General features: G+C 35.9%; 3 protein-coding genes across 4 annotated transcripts in view; 2 read left to right on the top strand and 1 right to left on the bottom strand.

Annotated features, from left to right (window-relative positions):
* Positions 1 to 253: 253 nt before the first annotated feature.
* LOC117435631 (eukaryotic translation initiation factor 1b) lies at positions 254 to 4,298 on the bottom strand. Its single transcript, XM_034058955.3, has 4 exons — positions 4,094 to 4,298; positions 3,273 to 3,436; positions 2,851 to 2,952; positions 254 to 1,537 (listed from the first exon to the last, which is right to left on the bottom strand). Exons 1-4 carry the CDS (start codon positions 4,122 to 4,124, stop codon positions 1,493 to 1,495), a joined length of 342 nt encoding a protein of 113 aa, XP_033914846.1. The 5' UTR covers positions 4,125 to 4,298; the 3' UTR covers positions 254 to 1,492.
* Positions 4,299 to 5,419: 1,121 nt separating this feature from the next.
* LOC117394288 (checkpoint protein HUS1-like) lies at positions 5,420 to 10,886 on the top strand. The gene is made up of 8 exons (XM_033992407.3): positions 5,420 to 5,607; positions 6,327 to 6,454; positions 6,790 to 6,966; positions 7,774 to 7,881; positions 9,237 to 9,311; positions 9,827 to 9,926; positions 10,031 to 10,159; positions 10,530 to 10,886. Exons 1-8 carry the CDS (start codon positions 5,556 to 5,558, stop codon positions 10,610 to 10,612), a joined length of 852 nt encoding a protein of 283 aa, XP_033848298.1. The 5' UTR covers positions 5,420 to 5,555; the 3' UTR covers positions 10,613 to 10,886.
* A 1,778-nt stretch (positions 10,887 to 12,664) lies between these two features.
* The window catches only part of LOC117394569 (polycystin-1-like protein 1), a 61,692-nt gene continuing 60,960 nt past the window's right edge, over positions 12,665 to 13,396 (top strand). For both annotated transcript variants that reach the window (XM_059018746.1, XM_059018745.1), the window contains exon 1: positions 12,665 to 12,855. In XM_059018746.1, the coding sequence (XP_058874729.1) occupies positions 12,771 to 12,855 (85 nt within the window). In that variant the 5' untranslated portion in view covers positions 12,665 to 12,770. The remainder of the gene's footprint in view (positions 12,856 to 13,396) is intronic.

Below are 13,396 nucleotides of genomic sequence, written 5' to 3'. Positions count from 1 at the left end.
CTACAAAAAGGGACAGGAGAGCAGTTGTTTAGACTCTACATGAAGCTGTTTTGAATTTTAATGAACATTATCTTTTTCTGGTCCCCCTCTAGATGTGGGTAACATTTAATTATAAAAGCACAGTACAACATAATGTTCAGCTTCCTCAACCACCCTCCCTATGTTATGGTGTTTGTAATTGACATATTAAGTTTGGAATTCTCAAAACAAAGAGCTTTGCAAAGAGGGACAATGGTAATAATAACAGCAGACAGAACTCACACCTGATTTTATTTGTAAATTTGTTTATACAACATGGTTCAACACATTAAATTAAAAAGGGTGGAAATTAAAACAGTCAGAACTAAAACATGGCTTATAAAAACAAAAAAGGGGGGGCTAGTTTTCTCAAGTGCCCATCTTGCTGCAGTTCTTATCCATTACCGGCCTACGAGAAACACATTTTCCATAGGCATGCACACTGGATCGCAAACGCTGAATGTTCACACATGTGACAAGTCCTTTCACTGTAAATATGCATGTTTGATAAAGCCAAGATACACTGAACAAAAAAAAATTAAATGTTATATTATATATATATTATCAACACTCAATTTGGCATTTGTATGTACTTAATATCAAATGTATGTTTATTGTTGTATGCAACATATGAAAACATTCATTTTTACCAAGTAGTTCAAAACTGAAGCTCTAGTATTTGTCACCAGGGCATTTTGGTAGTCATACTTGCAGGGTGTGCGCACCTTTCGAAATAACTCAGGCCGTGCAGCAACATCACATTCTTGTGACGAGTCCCTGGACCCAACAAAGAGGAATGGCATGTCACTCCACCTGCAGGGTTTGTCTCAGATTACAGAGTGTGGAGAAGTGAGGACAGCATCTAACTCTCTCCAGTGGGAACAAGTCAGGAGACTGCTCTGGCCATCGCAGGACACTTCTGTTTAGCGGGAAGTGACATGCGTCTTGAGGAATGGCTTACAGGTCTCTTTGCCATTAGTTTAGCTTGTCTCAGTCTGCTTAGCACCGTCTGTTTAGATACACGGGTTCGAGTAGCTATGCAAAGTTGTGTGGTCAGGCGTGTTGCAAATCTCTGCTTCCTGGAAGCTGTCGGAGGGTACTGGTGCTCCTTCACTGGGGTGGCACATGGATGCTGCATATGACCATTTTTCAAAATGCCAAGTGCACGGTTACGTTCACTTGCGAGCAGGCTTCTCCAATGTGGCATGGCTTATCCGCAAAGGTTTCATCTTAACCTACTCAGATTCCTGGTAAAGTAACATAACTCCTGCAAGGGGAAGGTAGTGTTGCAGAACCCAAACATAAAATCACAGCTTTTATCACCCCTGGCTGGATGATAGCTCTCCTAGAGGATGAACCTACAGTATGTTAACAATTTAGCAAATTGTGTTCAAACTTGTTTTTTTTTTGTTCAGTATATTCTGTTGGCCAGTCCTGAAGAAAAAATCTTTACTACAAAAATGTTTGCATATTTTTAAAATCCATGAACCTTCAGTTGCTCCTCTTTGACAATGCCAACCTGCAAAACAGATTAACACTAAGCATGGTAAACAACCTTCACTATCAAGAATTCCATAGTTACTTGACAGATCCTATTTGTGGTCTAAATACTGTTGCATGTCCTTTTTGCACTAAAGCCTGAACTTCATAGTTTTTCTCACAGTAACGTTCAAAGCCATACACCTTTATTATGTCTTCAACCATCATTATGCATAAGGTGCAACTAAACCAAAGTCAAATAGTGGAATAGTCGTTAGGGCTCTGGACTCGTAACCAGAGGATCGTGGGTTCAGTCCCAGGTGGGGGACACTGCTGCTGTACCCTTGAGCAAGGTACTTTACCTAGATTGCTCCAGTAAAAACCCAACTGTATAAATGGGTAATTATATGTAAAACTAATGTGTAAAAAATAATGTAATTGTATGTAAAAAATAATGCGATATCTTGTAACAATTGTAAGTCGCCCTGGATAAGGGCGTCTGCTAAGAAATAAGAAAGGCTATATTTAGGGGTTCTGTCTCAGTTTAATAATTTCATTTTTCGGTGCTTATTGTAAGCTATTTGAGTTATGTAAAATTGTATTTTTTCAGGGCATTCACCTTTTATATACTGTATGAAAATTGTTTTCAGTTACTTTCCAAAATGCTTGGCCGTTTTTTCTGTCAAAATATGTATAGAAATAACTAGACAGTACTTGCATACTTATCTTGCACCTTCTTTCCCTTGCAGTCTTCCACAACTAAGCTAAATCTTTATGGTCACGGGCATTGTTCTAGGGTTTTTGTGCGTGTGTGTGCACATGTTTTTTTTTTTTTTTACCACAATTTTCGATTCTGTTTGAAATACTCCATATCTTAAGTTTAAAAGTATTCAGAATGAATCAATGATAGATACAAGTCAGGAAGGAAGATCATTGCCTAGCTGCACTGGGAAAGGTATTTTTTTTTTTATTATGGGAAAGGGGTGGTCAACATGAATGGAGTAACCATTTCCACAGATATTTTCATTGTACTAGGGGCATTATTGGTTTTTACCAGTTAAAACCAAAAATCAGAAGCCCTAACTATATTGCATTTTAAGTGCAACAGTCAACATGAGAACAGATATCCACATTTAGAATGCGCCCCATCTAAATATTGTCCCTCCCCTAGTTCCAGGAGGTTATGTTGGGTGGCTAGGTCATGTATGTAGCCCATTAGAAGCCAGAAAATATCATTAACTGCAAGCCACATTATGTATTACATCCATTTAAAAACTTGGTTAAACCACACTACTCACACAAAATAGATTATTAAAATTAACAACTTAAATGAAAGACAACAAAGCAACTCACCTCAAGGAGGAACTGGCAAATGTTCTTTCTCTGATCACCTTGAAGCTGGATCACTTCACCGTATTCAGGGTGTTCAATCACAGTACCATTACAAGCAAATTTCTGCAAGCCAATATAATTGTTAAACATTTACTGAAATACGCATCATAAAATACTGATCAGTATAGAATCAAAGAAATGGCAATCTGACAATCCTTAAACCATCTCATACACCAACTGAAATGCATTTACTAATGCTGCGCCTATATAACCTTATGTCTCAATTTTCAGATTAAGATCAAGCAATGGTAGAGCACTGCCTTCGTTAAAACAAACGACAGAATCGGTGCCCACGTGAAATGAATTTGTAGTTAAAACCGCAATAAAAAAAAGGAACATGTACTTTACTAAATATAACCCACATATAGTCTTTTAATAACTACCTTTTTGAAAGCTTTTACGAGCTTCTTTTTATCATAGTCATCTGCTATTCCCTGAACAGTAGTCAGCGTTTTACGGCCGTTACGTTGTTGGATCCTTATGTGAATGTATTCTTCAGTCCCTGCCGGGAGTAAGTCGTCACCCTTGGTTGCATCAGCAAAGGGATCTTCAAAATAACAGATAAGTTTTAACGAGCGACATGAACAATATACACCCAAGTCATGCATTACAACTTAAAAGTACACTGCTTCAAACAAAGTAATCCAAATGTGGTCTCGTTACAAGTTAGTTGCCTAGCGTATATATAATAAATAAAACCAAGTATATATATATATATATATATATATATATATATATATATATATATATATATATATATATTATATGAGAGAGAGAGAGAGAGAGAGAGAGAGAGAGAGAGAGAGAGAGAGCTTTGATTTCTATGCCTGATACAAGTAAAGCATTTTCCGATTAACGGCAACAAAATGCATTATATACAAATTATAAACACTACATTTAATTTAGCCATAAACTGGCAAACCAATGCGCATATAAAACGGAGAGCTGCTAGTTGCAAATATGAATGTGCAGCTTTTCTTAGAAAACAATAGTTGTAGGCTCAAAGTAAATTTACTTCCATTCCAAACTTGTCAGAACTTATCACTATAACCTAATTAGTCATTGGTTTACTAATCAAGCGTGGCATTTGTTACTTTAAAAATAAGACGATGAACAAGACAGACACCTTTTTTTCTATCTATCGGGTCAGACAAAGAAGAAAGTATACCGTGGCGGCGGTGGAGGACAGATCCCAATGACTTACCGAAAGATTGGAGGTTCTGGATAGTGGACATGCGATATTAGTACGACAACTGTGTTGAGATGAAATGTCTCGGCGCGCTGATGCCGTTCTTGTTAATCTGCAGCAAGAAAAGACGACAAAAGCCTAACTGTAACCCAGCAGGACAAGCCTGAACAACACTACACTGCCTTCACCCACAAAATGGCCGAGTGAAGATAGTTCTAAATATTCCCTACTCATTCTATCACGTGAGGGAGGAGGGGTTTATTGGAACCGGCTTCGGTGGTCTTGGGGACAGTAATGCGCAATACCGATCGACTACTAAATCATCAGTTGGTGCTTGCTAAAAAAACAAAACAAAACAAAAAACTACAATAATAATCCATAATTCAGGGTAGTACTTAAGAGGTTATTTGGTTCCTGCCTGGCGTTTGTGCAAAGCAAACAGAGTGACGTCATTCTAGTACACACCGTATGTAAAGAGTAAATGTTCAGTATATCATGATTTACCGATGTTTGGATATGGTGTACATGAATTCAATGCAGTGATACGATACGAGGAATAACGCGTGGCTTCCGTTTTTCTGAAGGTTGGCAAATACCAGTGCAGTAATATTCATCAAGGTGGCACGACTTTCTCGGGTGGGGCTGGTGCTAGAATTGGCAAGGATGGAAATAAGCCTCCTATTCATAGCAGTTTCACCCATACAGGTGTTAAGAACATAAGAACATAAGAAAGTTTACAAACGAGAGGATGCCATTCAGCCCATCTTGCTCGTTTGGTTGTTAGTAGCTTATTGATCCCAGAATCTCATCAAGCAGCTTCTTGAAGGATGTCAGGGTGTCGGCTTCAACAACATTACTGGGGAGTTCCATACCCTCACAATTCTCTGTGTAAAAAAGTGCCTCCTATTTTCTGTTCTGAATGCCCCTTTATCTAATCTCCATTTGTGACCCCTGGTCCTTGTTTCTTTTTTCAGGTCAAAGAAGTCCCCTGGGTTGACATTGTCTATACCTTTTAGGATTTTGAATGTTTGAATCAGATCACCGCGTAGTCTTCTTTGTTCAAGACTGAATAGATTCAATTCTTTTAGTCTGTCTGCTACGAGCGCAACGTAAAGCCACAGTCCACAGTGTACGTTTTATATCACTTTCGATGTGCATCAAGGGTCTTTTTTAATAAAACATTTCCCTTCCAATATAACATAATATATGACCACATGCTTGTAATAATATTTTACTATTCGTTGTACAAAATCAAAAAAGATATTACAGTACATCATTGACAGTAGTATCAATAATAATCTGTAAATAAGTTTTATACTTACTACGGGAGTATTTGTAATACTTGTTGTAGAGGGGACTCAAATGACTGCAGCACAAGTAGCGCCACATTTTGAATGGTCCTGATAAAAATAAAAAATAAATAAACACTACGCTCATAAAGTATATCTGTTTAAAGCTGAAACAAAACAACATAAAAATGAGATTTCGAGCTAAAATGATCGACATAGGCTGCCTTAACCATTTTACACGTGAGTGAATCTGAAAGTGTATTTATGTACGGTACATCATATTGCTGATGGGTTGTGGATGTTTATGAAGTAAAACATTTGTTTAGGATTTTGTGTTTGTGTGTGTTTAATGTTATTGAAAATCGATTTTAAAATCAGCATATTAAAATGTAAGATTGTAAATAATTAATCGTTTTCGATAGGCAGTTTGATTCCTAAAAAGAAACGGTTTGGTTTCTAGAAAATCTAAGCTGCCGGTATTTGTTAAAATATGATACCAGTAACAACTGCATTAACACTGGAGTAATGGGTTTCTTCTGTTTCGACGTACACTGTACTTCTACGAGGTCTGTGGCGACCAGAGCACTTAGCTCGACAGTCGACATTTAATTTCATGATTGCAGCCTCATCAATCAGAAGGGACTTTTATTTAGCTATGGTGTCTTTGCCCAACCCCAGGGCTTTATATATATATATATATATATATATATATATATATATATATATATATATATATATATATATATATAACTTCATATTCAATATTTAGGCTTTTCCATAAATAGCAGGATTGCAACAAGTCCCTTCCATTTATCAAATAATTCTCAATATGATCAAGAATATTTACATGTATTTAGAATATGACATTAAATCGTGGATGCTGTCCAAAATTGGAACACCCGTTACATGCTGGGATACTGTCTATGGGAATCTTATTTTATTTTATTTTTTTCTCCTAGGTGTGGTGAATACAATCTCCAAACTAACCAAGACATGCACACTGCGACTCACCACTGACAAGTTGTATTTCATCCTGTCTGATAAAGTTGCCAATGGGGGTGTCAGCATGTGGTGTGAGTTATCCCAGGTAATTTTATTATGACCACAGATGATTAGTCAATATGATGTATTGATCTATTGAAGTGTCTAATGCAATTTTTAGACTTTGCAGACACCATTAATCCCCTGGGCCTCAATTTTGTTCCTGCTAAGAGCTGAATTTACTGATTCAGACCCACAATACAGGGTGCAGTGATCAGTTTCAATGTGTACTGTTGCACTGGTAGCAGTGTAAATGACCCGTGCCAGAGTTCCAAATGTTAACAGAGGGTATTGTATCTTACAGGATCGGATATAACAGCTGCTACTGTAATAAATCTCAGTTTTAAGGTCCACTTGTAATTACCTTTATTCTCTCGACAGGGAAACTTTTTTGATGAGTTTCAGCTGGAGGGGGTATCGACTGAACACAATGAGATCTACATGGATTTGGCTGCTGAGAATCTTTCCAGGGCTTTGAAAACAGCCCACAATGCCAAGTCACTTAAGATCAAGTTGACAAACAAGCATTGCCCTTGTATTACTGTGGCTGTTGAACTGGTAAGTGCAGCAATCAATGACAAGCACAGGAAGGTGATCGCTAACAGATTGACTCGTAAGTAAACAGCTGTTCTAAAATTAGCCTTTAATTCGGAAGCTATTAAGACAATCCTGTTTCTGCATGCATGTTTTTACCTTTTTTATTTCTCAGACAATGTTTAGGCCATTTTCTTCAAGGTGTAAGATGTAAAGTTGCTTAACTAGCAATTATAAAATGCTGTGAAACAAAAGAGAATATTAATTTTGTTAGTATATTCACTAGTTTAGCTGCAAAAAAATCAACAGTGTTAATATGGATTATTATCTTGCCCTTTTCAGTCACATTAAACCTAAAAGAAGGGATGCTTTATATTTGCTCAGGAGCAACATAAAATGTTGAACTTATACAGGTATTATAGTCCATCCGTTTTATGTTCTGTAGAAAATGTTATTTAGAGCCTCAGAAAGAACAAATTTAAATAAGTACAGAAAGCATTATTAAGACCTGATACCAATCTGTTTATTTAAAGCATGTTTCTTTTTAACAAGTATTTCCAGCTTGTATAAATGCTCTGCAACTGTGGAGACACAAAACAGAAACAGGATGTTTTCCTTTAACCTCCCTCTAATTGTATAAATGCTTGTCTAATGACTTTTCTTGTAGTTTCACCTCAATTTATGATTGAGTGACTGGTTGGATGAATTGTATTTAAATAACTCACCAAACTTCATTGATGCCTGTAAGACCATTTATGCTGTATACATAAGTTCAAGTTCAACCAGTTTGCAGTAATACCTAAGCGCTAATAGAATTTTCTCCTCCCAAAGCCATCCTTGTCAAGAGTCAGTCGAGTTGTCACGCATGACATTCCTGTGGGTGTTATACCCAAAAAACTTTGGAATGATTTCAAGGAGCCCAGTGTGCCAGATTTCGATGTGAGTGATTTGAAGACTTATTTCCTGCTAGATGAGTAATATGATAAATGTTTGAATTGACCAGAGAACAAAAAGGTATATAGAGGATATGCCATGGGCCAATGGAAAATATACATTTTATTATATAAGTTAGCCATGGGCTCAGTGTCTTTTTTTTCCTCTAGACTTTATTTATTCGTTGACAAGTTCACTTCCTGTGTTACATGTAATAGGACTCCAGCTAAAGACCTTCAAAGAGATCAGGCTAACGTGTAAAAAATCTATCTGATGTTTTAAGTTGAGTCTGGGCATATTAGATTTATACAACGCTTCTATTGAGTTGTTTTACGTTTTGTTTTTTTTATTTTTTCTCGTTATTTTCTTGTTATTTCTTCAGTTTAAATTGGGACTGTTTTGTCCGTCTGCAGTGATCTATTAATGTCAGTGTCTTACTATCTGTTGAATGACTGAAGTAACTTTCGTTGTGGGAATGGTGTGTTTTTGAAGCTCATTTGGGCTGCAGCTGTTGAGGTGGCAACATGTCCTGTTCGAAGAGATAGATTTGGTCACCTAGGCCTGAATTATGTATAAAGACATTTAAATGTTTAAAATGTTTGAAGTGAATGATAAGTCTTTTAAACGTTTCACTTTTTGTGCGGGTGTTTATAAAAATAAATAATAACTACAGTACTTCTTGATCTGAAATACAGTAAAATGAGTTCCAGCTATGGAGCAAAATGTACCCCTATTATGATGGGCATAACAGATGTTATTTTTTTGCTATGACAGGCATAACAGACGTTCATTTTTGCTATGACACATCATAAGCGCGAGTAACATGATTTATCTCCAAACATTCTCACAGGCATTGTGTGTGTGTGTGTGTATATATATATACACACACACACACACACACACACTCACACTCACACTCACACTCAAACAAATATTGATTTATGGTCAGGACACTGTTGCCACCATCAAATGCCAAGCAGGGTTCTATTGCTTAATTAATGCATTTATTATTAAAACAAATTCAGGGCTCATCATTTGCTGACAACATACCTCAAGTCTCAGCTTTGCGTTTATAACAAAGTAGGTTGCTTTGTTATAAGTTGCTGTATTTATCTACGCATTCCAATATTGCTTTTGTGGACTTAATTGTAACATTCCATCTTTGATCAGGAATCTATATTTTGGATTTGTACAGGAACTTTTAATTCACCCACTGTCATGGTCTGCTCTGCCTCTGACAGTTTTATAGATGATTTAACAACTGTATTCATAACAAAATCTTTTTGGCATTTTAGGATTAAAGAGTCTGCCTTGTGAAACAGTCTGCTTATGATCACATTGTGTTTTTTTTAAAATCCCAGGTTAGTATATATCTGCCGCCACTGAAAACAATGAAGAATGTTGTGGAGAGAATGAAGAACCTGTCCAACTTTCTTGTAAGTTATATAATGAGGCTACATAGAATATGCTACGTCCATCTTGCTGTACATTTTTCTTTTCCGTTGTGGCTTTAAAGGTGTGATAACCAGGACTCGAAATAAGTAATTTTCTAACATTTACATGAATATGATTTTTAACATTAATTTGTGACTGTTAATTGAAGTCGTGTCTTATCATACACTGTTAAAAATTGGGCTCAGTGTCTTTTTTTTCCTCCAGACTTTATTCGTTGACAAGTTCACTTCCTGTGTTACATGTAATAGGACTCCAGCTAAAGCTGTGCTTCACATAGCAAACCATGTGGGGTCAGGTAGGGTCCTATTATCTTTAAGACAGGAAGTGAATAAGGAGAAGAAACATTAAAGTGCTGTGGCATGATCAATGGGCTTGACCATTAACCATGCTTTGTTTTCCAGATCATGCAAAACCATAGGAATGATTGTTATGCTAAACTGCTTTTTAAATCTGTGCATGTTACTGCATTAAGAGTCAGAAACTGTCACCTCTGCAGGTGCTGGAAGCCAATTTAAACGGGGAGATGAATTTGAAGATTGAAACTGATTTGGTATCTGTCACCACGCATTTCAAAGATCTTGGAAACCCGTCTTGGGGTAAGCATTGGTAAATCTTGTGTTTCTATCCAACCATAGTGTATGTGAGTTTTTTATTGTAGTTTTGATTGGTACAAACGACTAACTGTGAGTGGTAAAACTAGGTGATAATGGATCCCAAGACTCCACCCAGGATAGAGACCCTGAGACAATGATGGATGTAAAAGTGGACAATAGGAAACTTCTGCAATTTCTTGCTGGTCAGCAAGTGAATCCAAGCAAAGTAATATGTAGTAAGTTCATTTTTAGTTTTCCAACAATTCCAACTTATTCATCGCCTGTTGAAAGCAAAGTCAGATTTGTGGTAGCACTTCAAAATTATTTTGTTTTACACCTCCAAGACCTATTCACAAACTGTATTTGAATATTTTTTTCAGAGCCTCTATTTATGAATACATTGTTTTTGTATTTGTGAAATTCTTCTTAAGGAAGCCAACAGCAGTGAATATGAAAAACGTGCCAGTACACCGACTTCTGTAGTTTTCATACTCTCTCCTCTGAAACTCAGGTTCCCTCATCACTGCACCATTTAAAACAAATGCTAAACGTCACTGACTGTGTGACACATCTTTTATGTTGTATTTTATTTTTTCTTTTCAACAGATATTGTCAACAAAAGGATTGTTCACTTTATTCTACTACACGAAGATGTGTCTCTGCAGTACTTTATACCAGCACATGCATAATTAAAACTTGTAATTGGAATTCACTTTATTAAAGCAAAATGTCTTTCAGCAGTGTATATTAAAAAGAAAACTCTGGGTTGTTTTAGTACGTACACTTTGGGTATCGTTTATCAACAGTCAGGAAATGCTTTCTTTGCTATTGCTTTTACTGTCTCTGCTGTGCGCAATTGAAAGTTTACATTAATATATATATATATATATATAGATATATATTATTGGGATTTGCCAATATTTTCCAGTATTTCAGTTGTTCTTGGGAAGATTATATTTAATGTATGTAAATAATAAATGTTTATATCTTTGTTCTTTTTTATCAGGCATTGTTGTGTACTTTTTTTTAGGGGAACAACACACTACAGTCAAACTGTCCCCAACACTGCACAGCAGAATTGCATTTCTGTTATACATAAGCTCCCCTTAGTCTGAATGCCTATTCATACAAAAAAATGTCAATGTGGTTCTACTGTAATAATATACACAATAACATTGACATAAAAATACTAAATGTGAAATATTGCATACAGGTACTACATTCATAGTAATTATTGTAGTAAGACACATTAACTACCAGTGTGGCCCTCAAGAGACAGTGGTTAACAATACAAAACCAACACACAAATTTGTACAGTTGGCATTGCGCACAAGAGGGGCAAAGGGTGGGCAAGGAGAATGCTTACATTGACACAGCTTGTGCTGCTACTGCTCTGTGGATAAGCAGAGATGCTTTCTATCTCTAGTGCTGTCTGACATTATCAAAATATTAAATAACTAAACTAAATACACGCTTTCTACTATTCTTTTTTCAGTATTTGCTTCTGCTTTGCCTGGGTTTGAATTCTGTAATTTTAATTAATTAACAGTCAGGCACATTGTGAAACCTGTGAAATGTGTTAAATGATTTTGTTTTTATCCACCAATGTTTTGAAGGATTAGGAGTTTTGTCTGGCTTGAGTTACAATGTGATAACTGTGTTTTGTGGTTGACTCGGGTCAATATAACCTTAGCCCACTCCTATTAACTATCGTGCTATTGAATATACCACAGAACCCTGGGCTGGCTCTCCAGGCACCTCTTGCTTCTGCAGCAGCTCAACACTGTGTTCTAAAAATCTCACACTGACGCCCTTATTCTTATTTTGTATTTGTATTATACATTGAATAACAACACATTAGAATATCAGTTATGATTTTTAAGGGTAATCCATGGCAATTGAAAGTAATTTCGACTGTGAGTGGAATTATAATGGCCATAATTATTTTGTTTTTGTTTAGAAGAGCAATCCTATTTTAAACATATCTAATAACCTCATCATACCATATTATTATCTTAAAATATATGATTAAAAATAAATTATATTATGCCATTAATTATACACATAAACAAATTCATATATCTGTGTCCAAATTGTTCCTTTAAGGATAACATAACAAAGTAGATTTATTCATATTTTGTTTATGAATGCAAAACACATGCTCAAGGTGTTTTATTCTAAAATGTTTGTTTATTTATTTATTTTAACGTGTAGTGCTTTTACAATATTTTAGTACAGGTTTAAGAAGTTTATACTACTTACGATCCCCTATTGAAAAAAAAACAAAAAAAACTCACATGCAGTACTGGAGCCAGTATATGTATTTTAGCTCCCTGAGCCACATTATATCTTACAGATTATATTCTACCCCCTGTTGCAGGTTTACCAGTTCATAGTGTGGAGTGTAAAAAAAACAAAAAACCCGGGGAAGCTTATATGCCCTTATGAATGCGAACAAACGGGAAAGTGAGCTAGATCACAGATGGTTATACTTTGGCAGCATGTAGTAATCTGCGGTCCATATACCATACTATAGTATGTAACATGAATGAACGGGAATTGTTTGGATAAATAAATACATTTTAACATTTATATTTACTGTCATTTTTATCAGACTTGTGGTGCCTTCATAAAATTCCTATCGCCACAGTACAGAATACATGAGTAGCGTACCGTTTTACTCAGGTGCATGTTGTGAAAAGCACGCCCACTTTCTCTGTCTCCCTCTCTCTCCCCCTCGCGTCTCTTATGACGACACACAGAACTTGTAGGTGAAGAGAGTTTTGTTTTGCTGTAAGCCATGGATAATGTCATTTCTTGATAGAGAGCATTATTATTTTTAAATCAATGGGGTTTTCACTCCCGTACATGCTTCTTTCTGTTGTTTGTGTTATTTTCATTGTATGGGCCCCTGTCACAGGTAAAAATAATGGTGAGTAGCAAGCATTTTGTAACTTTTTTCAAATGAGATTGTTTCGTTGTGTAATCTGAAATGACAAGATAGAAAGTGAAGAAGAAAGAAAAAAACAGTCATGCATTCGATTATGTTTTGATTGCCATTGTTTGTAGTGTTTTCTTTTTTTCTGAAACGGTACTTTATTAAACTTACGCTCAGTAATGGAAATGTAAAGTGAATGCATCCTCTATAAAACGTCTGCAGTTCAGGGTTTGGGTTACTTTGGATGTATCGTGTGAAAAAAAAAACTTGCCAGTCTGGTTATTAGGTGAAACTGGAGGGGACTCGTATTGTTAGTTTATATATATATATATATATATATATATATATATATATATATATATATATATATATATACACACACACACACAGTGTACTTTTGCATATGGAAACGAAGTGTCGAAGTTCACAAATAATCTAGCCTTGATTATAAATCAATGTTCATAGTCTGACACATTATTCGCTGAGTACTAGTTTTAAAGGGTTTATACTAAGTAGATGTTCAAGTAACTCCGAC

The sequence above is a fragment of the Acipenser ruthenus genome, chromosome 3 (assembly GCF_902713425.1).
Source record: "Acipenser ruthenus chromosome 3, fAciRut3.2 maternal haplotype, whole genome shotgun sequence".
In the NCBI taxonomy this organism is placed as follows: domain Eukaryota; kingdom Metazoa; phylum Chordata; class Actinopteri; order Acipenseriformes; family Acipenseridae; genus Acipenser; species Acipenser ruthenus.
This window is presented reverse-complemented; position numbering and strand designations above follow the sequence as displayed.